The following is a 15702-nucleotide window of genomic DNA, read 5'->3' as shown; positions in this document are numbered from 1 at the left end:
ACGCTGTACTGTCAGAGCCTTTGTTTTCCCGGCTAATCACCATGGTCTGATTCCGCATCCCGAGTCCACACCAAGGCCAAAACACGTTTTTGTGTGATCCCAACTAGATGAGCCGTTTCAACCTCCAGCCTAAGTTTTTGTCAAAGTATTCATCTAGCAACCTTGCTCTACAATGCCTGCTACAGAGTTAGCAAAAAAGATAGCATCTCGCCATTATGCGCTCCCTTTTATTTCGTGCTAGCTCTTTTTCTCTCTCTTTTTTAGCAGCGGCGTCTCGGTTCTTCTCAGCGCAGCATGAAGGCCACACAAGGCTTTAAAATGCTGGTGCATTAGCCTGAAAGAAACTCCCGGGTCCGTAAAACCACCTTCTGCTCTCGTCTCGTGTGTCTTTGTTTGTGCACGGATCTGCTTTGAAGCGAGGCTAGCCCCTCTCCTTTTCAGCCTTTTATCAAACTGGAAACAGACATCACCATAAACTCGCCTTAATCAGGTGCCTCCGCGCTCGCTGGCTCTGCCTGAAAGCGCTCGGCAGTAAATTGGACGTCGGATTTGTTTTCTGAAAAATCTCAAGGAGGGGTGGGACGGGGGAGGACGCCTTCTTAGGAGAACTCGTCTGGAAAAGCCTTTTGTGGGATTTGGCACAGCTAAAGACAGCTTTGCTAGCTCCAGTTAGACGGCGGTCTAAAGCGAGACTTGATGTTGGCACACACTATACGTCGACCTGTGGGCGAATGTGTACGAACATGTTTTTTGTGTGTGTATGTAGAAGACATGATTTGGGTCTTTGTCTTCGCTAGATGTGTGATGTGTCGGTCCATGTGCGAGCGCATGTACTTTCCAGAATTATATATATATATATATATATATATATATATATATATATATATATATATATTTATATATATATATATATATATATATATATATATGTTTTTCAATAGACTTCACAAAATGTCTGTCTTTATACAACGCTGTAATGAAATCGGACATGTTTAATGCTAAAACCTCATCGTTTTTAGTAAGACAGCTGTTTGTCCTAGCCCTGATATGCCAGGTTCAAGCTAACAGGTCTTGATACTTTGATACCTTGATATTGTTAGCAAGGTGGTAAACTGGCCTCATTTCCTGCTGTATGTTATGCTAAGACCTGGATCAGCTTAGCGCCTGTAGCGTGTTTTACAGGGTTTGGTTTTTTTTGGCTTGATGTTCCGGTAATCCTCCACCCCTTGTGTTAGACCAGTCTGGGTTGCCATGGTGTCGTGTGAGGGTTAGAGTGATACTATAATCCTCATGGTACCACCCCATTGTCATGCCCCAATCATTAATATTTCACTGGTCAAAGCCTGGCAACCATGCTACCCACTCGTACACCCTTTCCTTTCCTCCTCAACCCTGCACCCTTAAGCATATTTGCCCCACATTTTAACCCTCATATCCTTGGGGGCTTGTTCGGGGCAAGACTTTGCAGCACCCCTACCCATCAGCCCCAGCATTACAGGGTGTGTTAAAACTTCAATACACTCTCCCCAAGGACAAATTCACGACCCGGGCCCGTGGAGAGATGGAGGTCAAAGGTCGCAGAGGATCTATTTTCCGCTCATATCCCCCCTCCTTCTTACCAGGACATATGAGTCTCTGGGCTCTCCTGGGATTTTTGTTCTTTCTTTTTTTTTCAGAGAGGATTGGATGACCTTAATCCATTACCGTGTAAGATCAGTCCAGCCCGGGTGGTGGTTTGGTAACTGCTGTATTACCCCCTACCCCCCTCTCAAGCCTCCACCCCTCCACCCTCCCCTCTCAGGCCATCAGGCAGGCGTTCTGTAACCACATACACTGCATTCGAGACTTTAAAGCTAAAGTTCCTAAAGCTGATATAATCTGAATTTCAGAAGTCTCTTAAACATGCTTAGCGATTTTAAAACCTAGTGGCTTTCAGAATTGTGGTTGTATTTTTATGGCCCTGAAATGAGCTCCTGAAAGGGCTGTAAAAATTTACAAACTGCTTCTTTAATCCTGACTACAGTTACTTTTAGCTTAATTGTAATGTTATGACTCAAAAAATTTACATTTTTACACAGCATGCATTGCATACTCTTGCAACCATCTGCAACCATTCGCAGCATAAACTGCGACAGTATATTTTAAAGCGTCCATAAGTGATTTGCTTCCGATCCGGATGTGGTTAACAAGACTAACATTCTTATCCCCCTCTGTCTCCTTCCAGGTTTCCACCTTAGCGGAACAGTAACAGAACCAGCCACGCACTCGGAACCTGAGGTGACGCACCGCGTGGCCATCAGCTTTGACCGCTGCAAGATCACGTCAGTGACATGCGGCTGCGGGAACCGCGATATCTTTTACTGCGCCCATGTGGTGGCCCTGTCGCTGTACCGCATCCGGCGGGCCGAGCAAGTGAAGCTGCGGCTCCCCATCTCCGAGACGCTCTTCCAGATGAACCGGGACCAGCTGCAGAAACTGGTGCAGTATCTGATCACGGCGCACCACACCGAAGTGCTGCCCACGGCGCAGAAACTTGCCGACGAGATCCTGTCCTCCAACTCGGAGATCAACCAAGTGCACGGTGAGGATCGTGCTCTTTGCAGATTCAAATCAGCTTTTTCTGGCGTTACACAGTTCCATCATTACCACTTCTTTTTTTCTTTTTGCCTTCGTGTAGGTAAATGTTATGAAAATCTGAATAGTATTTGAATAGTGAAATTTGTTCAGAGAAAGCATTAACACATTCAAAGCAGTTTCACTGGCATGACTAAACAGTAAAGCATTTCAAACAGTATGTAAAACACACAAATCTCAAGCCTGGCTTTAACGTACGTACTGAGCTTATCTGCCTTACATCATCATTAACGATCAGCCAGGGCTCTTCACCAGTGACTGGCCAGGAGCTCCAGGGTGAGGGGGGATTGAATCTAGGAAATGGGACGCAGCCTGCCAGGAATCCGGTCATGTGACTGCTTTCTCTTCAGAAGTGTCTTTAAGTGTTTGCTCGTAACTCGTAGGCGTTTAGTTTTAAGACCCTATCGGGGAGCCGTGTTAGTTTTAGCTCTGCCAAGTGCGGCTCTTCAGGCTGAAATATCCCTGTACGGTTTATGTTACGCCATCCCGAGCTCTCACAGGTCCCAGAATTAGTTTGGAGGTGGAGAGATGAGGGAAAGCAGACCTTCTTTTCCTCTTCACTTCTCCTCCAGTGGAACATTAAAGCCGATCTCAGCTCACGTGGCACAAAAACCTGCCCGGGAAGTGCCCTCGTTCTGTCGGAGTCGACTAGCGAGCTTGTCAGACGCTCACCGGGAGCTCGGCTGTGAGGGTGGAATTTCAGGAATATGGTCACGTAGCCGAGGCTGATAAGAACGTCTGCTGAAAAACAGTTAATAACACAGTAATGATAGTATTAATAACATCTCAATAAGTAAAGCTGTTTTTTCTTCTCATGGCTAGTTTTTATTTTTATTTGTACACACACAGTAGGTCTGTGTGTGTGTGTTTGTGTGTGTGATGCTTTAAAGCGCACCGATCAGGAGTTGATATAAAATGAACCGACGTCTTCGTCTTAGAAACGGCGATCTCTCGATAAAGCGATGAAATGCGAGGTCTTTAGTGCTTTCCCATCTCTCCTCTGTTATTTCCGGGACGGTGTGAGCTCTGTGCTGAAAGCGTGACATTATCCTGAGAGAAGCGCAGGAAAGGAAAAGTCTGCTTAAGAGCATTTTTTACTGGGTGGAAATGTTGGAGATATTTGATCTAAGCTGTGGTGTCGCTGAGTGTGCCGAGTTCACGGGGAAATTCTTCGTCTCCTGAAAGTCTAAAATACGATAAAGTGCGAGAGAAATGACACAAGGGTCACGTTCCAGTTAGACGGAAAACGAACAGAGGTGCCATTCTGTGACCGGACGATATGACTGTCATGGAAGCTCTGATAGATAGGGATTAATATCAGGATTGCAGTGAAGCATACGGAATTTAAAAATAAACTAGAAGCTGCATGAAACTAACTACAAGCTGCTGTAACTTGTAGAATAAAACAGCATGAATATACAGTAGAAAACGGAATTCATTTAACAGTGATTTATTATCCCAAAAAGCTTACATTATGTGTGTGTGTGTGTTGTAGGGGCCCCAGACCCCACGGCAGGAGCCAGTATAGATGATGATAACTGCTGGCACCTGGATGAGGAGCAGGTACGCGAGCAGGTCAAGCAGTTCCTCTCACAGGGAGGCTACTACGGCTCCGGAAAGCAACTCAACTCCATGTTCGCCAAGGTGAGAGATGTCAGTGTGTGTGTGTGTGCGTGTGTGTGTTGGCACATTAAGTGGAAGACGTGCTCGGTATTAAAGATGCTATTGTGATAAATGATGGCGCTATAAAATCCTGCGAGGACAATTTAAATCAATGTGCTTTAATAAAATGTCAAGCAGCCTCTTATTTCCTGTGTGTGTGTGTGTGTGTGTGTGTGTAAGAGAGAGAGAAAGAGAGAGACCCAGCTGATGAATTTGGTCATTGTTACCATCAGCCCTTCTTATAATCGATGATATGATACAAACGTACTTTAAACTGTTAGTACGAGTGTGTTATTCACGATGGTGTGTGTGTGTGCAGGTGCGGGAGATGCTGCGCATGCGGGACTCGAACGGAGCGCGCATGCTCACCCTTATCACAGAGCAGTTTATGGCTGACCCTCGTCTGTCGCTATGGCGACAGCAGGGCACGGGGATGACTGACAAGTGCCGGCAGCTATGGGACGAACTGGGTGAGTCGTCCACCTCGGTCTACGTGATGCAATTCCAAACACTACACCTTTCAAACATGTCATGATGTATCGAAGATAATAAATTAGCTTGGACTGAACATGAGCAGAAGCTAGCCGAACAGCTCAGCGTGTTAAACACCGTGTTTTAGTTAACAATCACTGTCACAGAGCCTTTAATCGCCATCGCATTCTCCTGAAGAGCATCAAAGCGTTAGCATGCATCAGAGCGCAGTGGACACAGCTGACCTGAAAAGGAAGCGCAATGCTCACCATTAAAATACGGCCACAAAATCAATGTCCTTTCTTTCAGCCTGCTTTCTATTGATCAGGCCATTTCACAAGGGCTTCCTGCAAATGACTGCTGGAGCTCAGAGCTCCGCCCCTTTTCTCCTTGCACACGTGTTAACCAACATGACGTGCATGTTAAGGTGCAAGGATAAACCGAGCACTCTGATTGGCTGTATGATATACACCTATAGGAGAAGAGATTTATGTGTTTTTATTGGGTTGCAGTCGGATCGATGTACATGTATGAGTGAGTGGTCATGACAGTGGTCTACTTCTCCAGCTGTGTGTGTGTGTGTGTGTGTGTGTGTGTGTGTGGAGCTTGTAAAAGAAAAAAAAAACAGCTTTACTGTTTGACAGTCACACACCAGCACCTACTCCATTACACACTGGCTTCTCATTTTTCCATTTCACTTTTAAAGTCCCATTAAAACGCTGCAGGCAGAGTGCCGTTCCTCGTCGTCCTCCTCCTCCTCCTCTCTGCCTCGGGCAGTCTTTCTGTTCGCTCTGTCCTCTCTCTCATCTTTTCCGTCACCCCTTTATCTCTTTTCCGAGACGCTCCTCTGTAACCGTGCGCCTTTGTTCCACAGGTGCATTGTGGGTGTGCATTGTGCTGAACCCTCACTGTAAGAGCGAGGAGAAGAGCGCATGGCTCAAACAGCTCAAGAAGTGGAGCGACATGGATATCTGCCCGCTGGAGGACGGCAACTACGGCAGCGAGCTTCCCAACATCACCAACGCCCTGCCCCAGAGCAACCTGGCACATGGTGGGCACCTGGAAAAAAGCTTAAAATGATTATAGCCCCAGTTCTGATCGGATCACGCTGTTGTTTTTTATGAATCTGTGATCGTTTCTATAGCAACAACTCGCTCACAGGGATAAAGTCAAAATAAAATATAGTGATATATAGATTATAGATGATGATTTGTAAGGAGCCTCCAGTGTCAGTGCTTTTTAACAGCGTCCATATAGAAAAAAAAAACATTTATTGCTATTATAACATGGGCGATAATTAGCGCTGTCTCTCTCCGGATGAAATCCAATTAAATCCCTCACTCATGCAAGGTTCTGACTGGATGTTTTATCATCACATCACGTGTTTCCTGACTCCGCCTGTGTGTTTTAGACTCGTTGGCCAGGCCAAGGCGAACGGTGTTTACCCGTGCCATGGAGGCGTGTGACCTGCACTGGCAGGACAGCCACCTGCAGCGAATCATCAGCAGTGATTTCTACGTCTCGCCCGCTTACCAGAGAGAGGGAGAGAACCTGCTGTTTAACCCACAAGGCCTGCCACTATGGCTGGGTAAGACACACACAAGCACAAACTCAAACACACCCATATATAGCCATGTCTAACAGAATGTCACATGACCTTTCTTTTAGATCATGTGCCTACTGCATGTGCCAGGGTGGATGCCCTGCGTTCCCACGGTTACCCGAGAGAAGCCCTGCGATTGGCCGTAGCCATCATCAACACTCTCCGGCTGCAGCAACAGAGGCAGCTGGACATTTACAAACACCAAAAGAAAGGTAACACACACACACACACACACACACATACAGATTGGAACATGACCTTACAGCAATCTTTATCTGCTTGGCATCCTATCATGCCTGTAGAAGCCAAAAACCCTACAAAAGCTGCATTGTGCTCCAAAGCGAGCAGGTTTAGCTTATCTCCTTTAGCTCTTTGTAGAGCTACAAGGCCTCAGTGCATCACACGGGTTGTTTTTGTGTTTCGTATCGAACCCATGCCAAGTCGGGATGAGGTGTGAGTACAGGGAACCCACACTGAGGCTCCAGAACAGTATTGCATTCATATTTTATGAAGCTGGGTGGTTTATATAAATAAAAAAAAGCAATCAATGAAGTTTTAGGAATTGTATCATGGGGTAAAACATTTTATGCACTAGTTATAAATGTGTTATAACAGCACAGATTTAGGAATTCAGGCATTTATCCTTCAAGCCTAGCAAATGTTGGCAACCTGCTAGCCTAAAATTAGCAAATGTTGACTTGGATAGCTTACTAACTTCACTAAAGTTGACCTAAAATGCTGATTGGTTTCCTGAAACAAACATTTTTTGCATCATATTTTCATATTTACAACATCATTTTTTTTTTTTTAAAGCTGGCTTGTGTGTCGCATGTGTTAGTCTAAGATCTTCTGCAGTTAGCCAATTTTCCTGACAAATATTAGCTAGCGATGTTAGCTTGCTAGATTAGAGTGTTTGTTTAAATGAGGATCAGTTCAGCAAATTAGTTGTATGGATATGAATAGAAAATTGTCGTAGATACAGAAAACAGTCACAAATAAAGCTTTTGAGAGCTTATTGGGGGGGGTATTTACTTTTGGAGCATCAGAATAAAACCCAAACCATCTGCTACAGCTTGAACATGTTGATGAGTTGAATCTAACGCTAATATGTGGAGCGCAGAGAAACGTAGCAGATTCACTGTCTTTAAGAAACAGCTGTTAGATTAAATTGCGCCTAACCTTTTATCACCCATAATTCATTTGTGTGTGTGTGTATGTGTGTGTGTGTGTGTGTGTGTGTGTAGAGCTGCTGCAGAGAGGAATGACCAGCACTACCAATCTGGAGGGCTGGGTGGGTCACCCGCTCGACCCCATCGGCTGCCTTTTCGCCACTCTAACGGAGACGTGTCGAGTGGAAGACGACAGCGCCATGGATACCGGAGGTAGACTATTATGGGCTGTCAGACGAAGGGGAAGGAGCATGTGTGTGCTTTGTGTGTTGGGCTAAATCAGATTAGGCTTCTATAGCCTTTCATATCTTTGAAAATGCCACAGAATTGTATTATTGTGCGTGAGTGTGTGTGTGTGTGTGTGTATGTATGGTTGTATTGTGGCCGTGGGGTCACTCTGATGACACGGTGGAGTAAAATGTATAAAATCAATCAGCGTTTGCGTCCTATACATCGCTCCAAGCTGCAAAGTGTTGCCTTTTGTGTGGCTATTGTGCAAAACCAACAGGGAGCTATTGTGATTTGGAATAATGCAGCCAAGTGGTACTGTGTGTGTGTGTGTGTGTGTGTGTGTGCTGGAGTGTGTAAGGGGTGTACGTAGCACAGCCCTTTGTTAGACTCCCTTCACACATTTGGAAACATCTGGCACTTTTGTAGCACAGTGGGTGTGGCCTAAAAAGCTCATCCAATCACAATGCCCCAGAACGTTAACAACAGCTGGAGCGTGTATTCCAAACTCAAACATCTCTCCTTCTTTGGTTCTCTCTCTCTCTCTCTCTCTCTCTCTCTCTCTCTCTCCTCTTTTCAATCCCTTGCCCAGCCTCGTTCTCTCTCACATTCCTCCTGTCTTGTTTTTTGTTTTTTTCTTCCCTTTTTTCTTCTGTGGGAAAAACTTCATGATCTCCAGACACTCGTTCACACCTTCATGAGCGTCCTCTGTCCTTTCTAATACATGTGTGAATTAGCGAATCGCGTTCGTTTGTCACCCGGTAGGCGTCCGTCTGGCTTTTAGCACGCATGTGTGTGTGTGTGTGTATATACAGTATGTGTGTGTGAGTGTGTGTTGTTTTTGGTGTTCCATCACACCGTCTAATGCAAACACAAGAATCCTAGCCAGGATTTAATAGCTGGTGCTGACACTCTTATCAAACAGATGGTGTTTTTTTTTCCCCAGGTTACACTCACCCACACACACACTCGTACACACACACACACACACATGCCTTCATATCATAAACACGTTTTTTTACGTTCTAGACGTAATGTTATTTTTCTTCTTATCCAGATTCCGGTGATCCCAAACCCCCGGTGTATCAGCACGTGCCCGTGTGGGGCTGCCCAGATGCTAGCGAGTCGTACCTAGCCTTGGCGCTGGAGGTAGCACTGATGGGAATGGGCCAGCAGAGATTGATGCCCGAGGGTTTGTACGCCCAGGACAAGGTGTGTCGTAACGAAGAGCAGATTGTCGCCAAACTGCAGGAGCTGGAGCTGGACGAGCTGCTGGTGCACACACTCCGTAAACAGGCCATGCTTCTGCTGGAAGGTACGAATTCAACGCAGGCAACATCGTACTGAGGTTTAATTCAAAGATATGTTGAACCCTGACCATATCTTCTGTGTGTGTATGTATATAGGCGGTCCCTTCAGCGGCCTGGGCGAAGTGATCCACAGAGAAAGCGTCCCCATGCACACGTTTGCTAAGTACCTGTTCACAGCGCTCCTTCCTCATGACACAGACCTGGCTTACAAGATCGGCTTGAGGGCCATGAGGTGAGATCTTTATGCAGATAGATGTTAGAGTCAGTTTTTCTCCATCGCATGGAAACCATCACCGTATTCAAGAGAAACATTCTCACAGGAAGTCGAACAGATGCTCGCATGAACTCGGCAGTTCATTATCAAACCCTAGATGAGCTGAATCAGTGTTACAGGAGGAAAAAAGAACAAAACACGGTGTTGTTGTGGTCATGTGACCTTCCGGGATTGTGGGTCTCTTGTGTAATTGTGCATTGGTGTGTTTGCATGGAGCCTCTGTGGGCCTTTATTACGGTGCCGTCACTAATCCAGACACAGATCCTCCCGGTTCTCGCTGATCGATCGGCAGTGTAGCCTCCCACTGTTCTCCCAGACATGAGCAGTAGAGTTGAGGCTTCGGCACAAAGGCAGAGCTAATCGAACCCTGAGCGTCGCTCTGGGCTGGATGTTCACAGAGATGCAGTGTAGTTGGTTTATTTGCTGCGTTTTGGGAACATCTTTAATGTACTTAATGTATACATTAACAGAAATGTGATACTGCCTCATAGGATAGTAAAGCCATAATCCAGCATGCAAATGTAGTGCATGCATATGTATGAGTGGGAGGGTCTCAAATTTGCATATGAGTGTGTTAGTGTGTGTATAATGTGTAGAAATGTGATATACTCGGATGTTAATCTGTTGTGTGTATGTGTGTGTGTGTTTTGAAGGTTGCCTGTGCTGGAGTCCACAGCTCCGTCAGGCGACGTAGGTCATCCACACCACGGCATCTCCATCGTGCCGAGCAGATACCCACGCTGGTTCACCCTCGGGCACCTGGAGTCCCAGCAGTGTGAGCTGGCATCAACCATGCTGACCGCAGCTAAGGGTGAGGAATACACACAGTTTCATACCTCTTCCATCGTATTAAACTTAAGTCAGAAAATTAAAGTTAAAGCTGCACAATTTCTCAGTATCGGTGTCGAAGACCAGCCCTGATCCATTACAGACTTAAATACATGTTTGCTCTGATTCTGTAGTTTTCCACTGGAGCTTTGATGCTTAAGTAGCTAATGTTGTGTGATGTGTTTTGAGCAGGAGACATGCTGAGACTCCGCACGGTCCTTGAGGCCATCCAGAAAAACATCCACTCCTCCTCACTCATCTTCAAATTGGCTCAAGATGCGTTCAAGATCGCTACGCCTGCAGACAGCCCACCTGACATCACGCTGCTCAACGTAGCCCTGGAGCTCGGCCTTCAGGTGTGTGTGTGTGTGTGTGTGTGTGTTGTGTACGTCTGTTTGTATGTCAGTCAGTTATATCCCTTCATTTTTTTTTGTAGGTTATGAGGATGACCCTGTCCACGCTGAACTGGAGACGCAGAGAGATGGTACGCTGGCTCGTCACCTGCGCTACTGAAGTCGGTCAGTATCAAACTCCGCCCACATTCTACATTATTGTACTATTGTAGGTAAAACTGATGATTCCTAAGCATGGTTTCTTGCTTGTTCTGACTTTCCTCTTTCCCCGGTCTCTTTGTTCGTCTGTAGGTCTGCGGGCTCTGGTCAGTATACTACAGAGCTGGTACACACTGTTCACACCCACTGAGGCTACGAGTATTGTCGCTGCAGCGGTCATGTCTCACGGCACAGCGCTGCGTCTCAGTCTGGACTATGGGCAGCGCGAGGAACTGGCGAGTTGCGCCCGAACGCTCGCACTGCAGTGCGCCATGAAGGACCCGGCCAACTGTGCCTTGTCTGCGCTCACGCTCTGCGAGAAGGAGCATGTGGCTTTCGAGACGGCCTACCAGATCGCAGTGGACGCAGCGGCAACGGCTATGACGCATGCGCAGCTGTTCACCATCGCGCGATACATGGAGCACCGCGGCTACCCATTGCGTGCCTTCAAGCTGGCGTCGTTAGCCATGGCTCATGTGAGTCTGGCGTACAACCAGGACACGCATCCGGCCATCAACGATGTCCTGTGGGCGTGCGCTCTCAGCCACTCCCTGGGCAAGAACGAGCTGGGCGCCATGGTCCCGTTGGTGGTGAAGGGCGTGCGCTGCGCCACCGTGCTCTCGGACATCCTGCGCCGCTGCACGGTGACGGCACCCGGGCTGGCCGGTATCCCCGGTCGCCGCAGCTCAGGCAAGCTCATGAGCACGGACAAGGCGCCACTGCGCCAACTGCTGGACGCCGCCATCGGCGCATACATCAGCACCACACATTCGCGCCTCACGCACATCAGCCCACGCCACTACGGCGAGTTCATTGAATTCCTCGGCAAAGCGCGCGACACCTTCCTGATGGCGCACGATGGCCATGTGCAGTTTTCCCAGTTTATCGACAACCTCAAGCAGATCTACAAGGGGAAGAAGAAGCTCATGATGCTCGTGCGCGAGCGATTCGGCTGAGGAGACTCGAAAGGACTCCCCACTCACTCCTTCGTTATTTAAGGCATTATTTTCTTCCTGTATATTCCGAGTATCCTGTATTTTTATTTTGTATTTTTTAGTTTGATACAGTTTGCGTTCGGTGAACGACCGACGTTTACGGATTTGTCAGAACCTGTGGAGGCCAGAACAACCTTTTGATTTCGGCTTATGCTCGCTTTAGTTTAATACAGATGCAGAAGTGGCACATAAAGAGAAACCAAATGATGGGCGGAGTATTTTGAGCCTTTTCCATCGTGGTGATTGGTGGTTCTTATTATTCTTTTATTTCTGGTTTTTCGGCAAAGAGCTTGAACGCTCGAAACAGTCATTCCGAAAAAGAAAGAAAGAAAAAAAAACACTCGCACACAGTGTTACAGTCATACCTCGGTCGTATTTTAAGGAACAGCTTTAACAGGGTGAGGCTTGAGGCCTTGTTCCCGGGGGTAGAGCGGAAAAGAAAACTAGCTGAAATATCGGGGTGTTCCTCATCAGTCTACGTAAACCCAGGAATCAGACCATGAAGCCATGAACGCCACCCTCCCCCTCTCCCCTCTGTCCACTCCTCTTGGTTTGTCTTTTCCCTTTTTTCTCTAATTTTGGGAAGAAAAAGAGATTTAAGGGAACGTAAGTGAGAGAGCCACGCCTCCACACCTGAGAAGAGCACAGGGTTTCCTTCTCCGCCTGAATCTGAACAAAAACCTCAAAAGATGGCTTTACTGTTTTTGTTGTTGGGGGGGGGTATGGGTATGCAGACAGAGATTTGTGTAAGGTCAAAGCTTAGCATTATCATGCATGCAATGCAATGCTTCAGCAAAAGATTTTCCGCCGCCTATTGGGGTAACGTTTGACAGAAAAGAATCAGAAACAAAACAGTTAGTAAATGTAGTTGTGTTGTAATACAAGCACTTGATTGACTCCGCCCCTTTCTGGTCTGCATTAATAAGTATATTAACCTAGCATTAAGCAAAATTCGGTGAGATTAAAATGCAAGAGGACAAAAAACATCGTCCAGATGCCCCGACCCAATACCCCCCCCCTCCCCTTCGACCGACCCTCCTCACGCGCCCAGCTCCCAACACTTAGAATGCACTCGGCGGCTACGAATGGAAGGAAACCTGGAGAGAAAGGACAAAATGCTCAACTCAGTTCTCAGGGAATCACTTAAAGAAACGAAACAAAAAAAATAGTAGCATAAGCATTTAAGATATTGTAAATATGAAAGTGTCAATTCAAAAAATTGTAAAGTTATAATTATTTATGATAACTGTATGGTTTCTTTAGTTTTTTTGTTTGTTTGTTTGTTGTTGTTTTCTTTTCGGATACTTGAATTTGTCGCGGGCTGGGAATGTGACGGCAGAAAGACTTTAAAAAAAAAAAAAAAACATTTCTCAGGTGCTCCTGTGAACAGTTCCTTATTTTTCTCCTTTTATTTCTGAGTTCTTTTTGTACACTGATTTTATTTTTATTTTTTTGCAAGAGAAGCATGGTGTGTATAAAAACAAACCGAAGGGAAGAAAGAAAAGGAAGAACAGCCGTTGAACTGACTATGCAGAACCACTTCCTGATTTTATTTTATTTATTTTTTTTTTTTTTTTCTTGAACCCTCTTTTTGGGAACGGACACTTTTAGGACTTTTGCCTTTCGAGTGACTTGCATATGTCTTTTTCGATTTTATTTTATTTTTTTTTACTTTGAAGCCTTATCATCTTCTTCTCAGAGTGATGTAGGAGGAGGAGGAGGAAGAAAGATTGCAGAAGGATGCTAAAAAAAAACGGAGGCATGTGCCGATCTCACACGCTCGTATCCCGACGTCCGTTTTCAAAGCTCACTGCATTAAAATGGGGAAAAAAATGAGTCAGAATTAATCTTTAATCGGAAAAGCAATTTGGTCTACAGTTTTTGTTTTAGTTTAAACGTTCACAGAAATGTTTGGGGTTGATTTTTTTAAAATTAAGAAAGCATACGCTGCCTCGCAACATCACACCGACATTAATGGCTGGCCAAATCTGTTTTTTTATTTCATTTAATTTTATTTTATTTTTATATTTTCTGATTGATTTTTAATCATTTTAATTTTAATAATGTTTTAAAAAAAATTTTTAAAATACATTTTTGGCACATGCCTGGTCGGAACCCACTGGCTGTATTATTATTATTATTATTATTATTTCTATTATTATTATTATTATTATTATTATCATTATTATTATTATTATTATTATCATTATTATGTAGGGAATTAAAAAGAAGCGCTGTTTTGATATGATGTTGCCTTGAGACTTTGGAAAGATGCCGTTCTGGCTTCATGACTATTTTTGTTTTTACTTCTTTTCCAGATCCTTTCGATTAGCCACAAAAAAAGGTCACGTTAAATTTTTTACATTTTTTAAAATTTTTTATAAGGTGATAAACCTTCTACAGCCTTTCTCCTTCGATTGGTCCGGTGTGATCTGGAGCTTCGGGTGTCAATGCGAGCAGATGTTTTGCAGGTTTAAAGAATTTTAAAGAATTAAAATTTACCTTTTATCCCCCCTCTTGACCAATGCAGGATGATCATAGCTGCCTGCTTCTACAAACTTCATGCATCTTTCGTAGCTCCCCTTGCTGATCCAGCAACATTGCAAATGACAGGATTCCTGTGGCTCTGAGTTTTTACTTTCTACAGTTTTTATTTCCTCTCTCTCTCTCTCTCTCTCTCTCTTTCTCTCTCTCTTTCCCATAACTCTTTAAGTGTCTATATGTGTTGACTGTACCAGTGTTTTTTCGGATCTGTCCCTAGAGTTTAGAAGGAAAAAATAATAATAATCGCTGGTAGAGATTGTTCACTAGTTCATCTACTTTTGAGTTTTGAGTTCTGGTTTTTCTTTCTTTCATTTTTAATTTAAGGGAAATAAAAAAGTGTTTGTCACCTCTCCGTGCTACTGAATTATGAAAAAAGGTATCCAGTATTTGTTGCCACAAAAGTATAGTTCGACGACGTTTTTTTTTTTTGTTTGTTTTTGTTTTGTTTTTGTTTGTGCAACCTCTTGAGCTAATGTCTATAAACAAAAATTTATTACTATTTATGTAATGCTACTACCATTTTATATGATTTGTGTTGAATTTCAGTGCTTTTTCTATGAATAAAGTGTGAAACACGTCTTGGGCTTGTTGTGATCTGATGGAAGCAAATTCTTTTTTTTTTTAATCTTGAATCTGATTGGTCAAATGGTGTTGATCGTTTTCTTCTGTATAAGCGGCTCTGATAGAAAGATAGCAATTTGCTTGTTGTAATAGTTTAGCGTTTCTACAATAACAGCTAATTCACAAGGACCTACATGTGGGATATTCTACATAATCTAATAATAATTATTTTTTTAATATAATAAAGAAAGAAAAAAATATGATGTGAAGCTTTCTGCGAGGACGTGTTTATGGAAGGAGTGTCCAGCATCATTATTTTATTAACTTCACAATGAATAAGATTTGAAATATAATTGCATACATTTGACTCACATACATACATGTGGTAAAGGAAAAGGCAAAGGTGTACTTCTTATTCAGCCAGACATGATGATGAGATGATAAGGTGGATTTTACACCCTCATCACCACCTCCAATTCCACCATCATCACCACCACTATCACCACCACCACCACTATCATCACCACCACCATTATCACCATCACCCCCACCACCACCACTATCATCCCCACCATCACCACCACTATTACCATCACCACCACTATCATCCCCACCACCATCATCACCACTATCATTATCACCATCACCACCACTATCACCACCACCACCACTATCATCACCACCACCATCATTATCACCACCACCACCACTATCATCACCACCACCATCATTATCACCACCACCACTATCATCACCATCACCACCACCATCACCACCACCACCACTATCATCACCACCACCATCATTATCACCACCACCACCACCACTATCATCAGCACCACCATCATTATCACCACCACCACCACTATCAT

The 15702-nt window shown here is 44.6% G+C and overlaps 1 protein-coding gene across 1 annotated transcript in view; it reads left to right on the top strand.

Moving 5' to 3' along the window:
- Positions 1-14846, top strand: part of zswim5 (zinc finger, SWIM-type containing 5) — a 38347-nt gene extending 23501 nt beyond the window's left edge. Inside the window, exons 2-14 of the mRNA XM_058418564.1 lie at positions 2225-2581; positions 4130-4278; positions 4616-4766; positions 5642-5818; positions 6179-6355; positions 6436-6582; positions 7615-7752; positions 8825-9082; positions 9174-9309; positions 10005-10162; positions 10372-10535; positions 10616-10697; positions 10824-14846. Of these exons, the coding sequence (XP_058274547.1) occupies positions 2225-2581; positions 4130-4278; positions 4616-4766; positions 5642-5818; positions 6179-6355; positions 6436-6582; positions 7615-7752; positions 8825-9082; positions 9174-9309; positions 10005-10162; positions 10372-10535; positions 10616-10697; positions 10824-11686 (2957 nt within the window). The 3' untranslated portion in view covers positions 11687-14846. The remainder of the gene's footprint in view (positions 1-2224; positions 2582-4129; positions 4279-4615; positions 4767-5641; positions 5819-6178; positions 6356-6435; positions 6583-7614; positions 7753-8824; positions 9083-9173; positions 9310-10004; positions 10163-10371; positions 10536-10615; positions 10698-10823) is intronic.
- The last annotated feature ends 856 nt before the right edge of the window (positions 14847-15702 follow it).

Source organism: Hemibagrus wyckioides, linkage group LG20, assembly GCF_019097595.1.
Source record: "Hemibagrus wyckioides isolate EC202008001 linkage group LG20, SWU_Hwy_1.0, whole genome shotgun sequence".
NCBI lineage: Eukaryota > Metazoa > Chordata > Actinopteri > Siluriformes > Bagridae > Hemibagrus > Hemibagrus wyckioides.
Note: the sequence above shows the minus strand (reverse complement) of the source record. Positions and strands in the feature narration are given on the sequence as shown.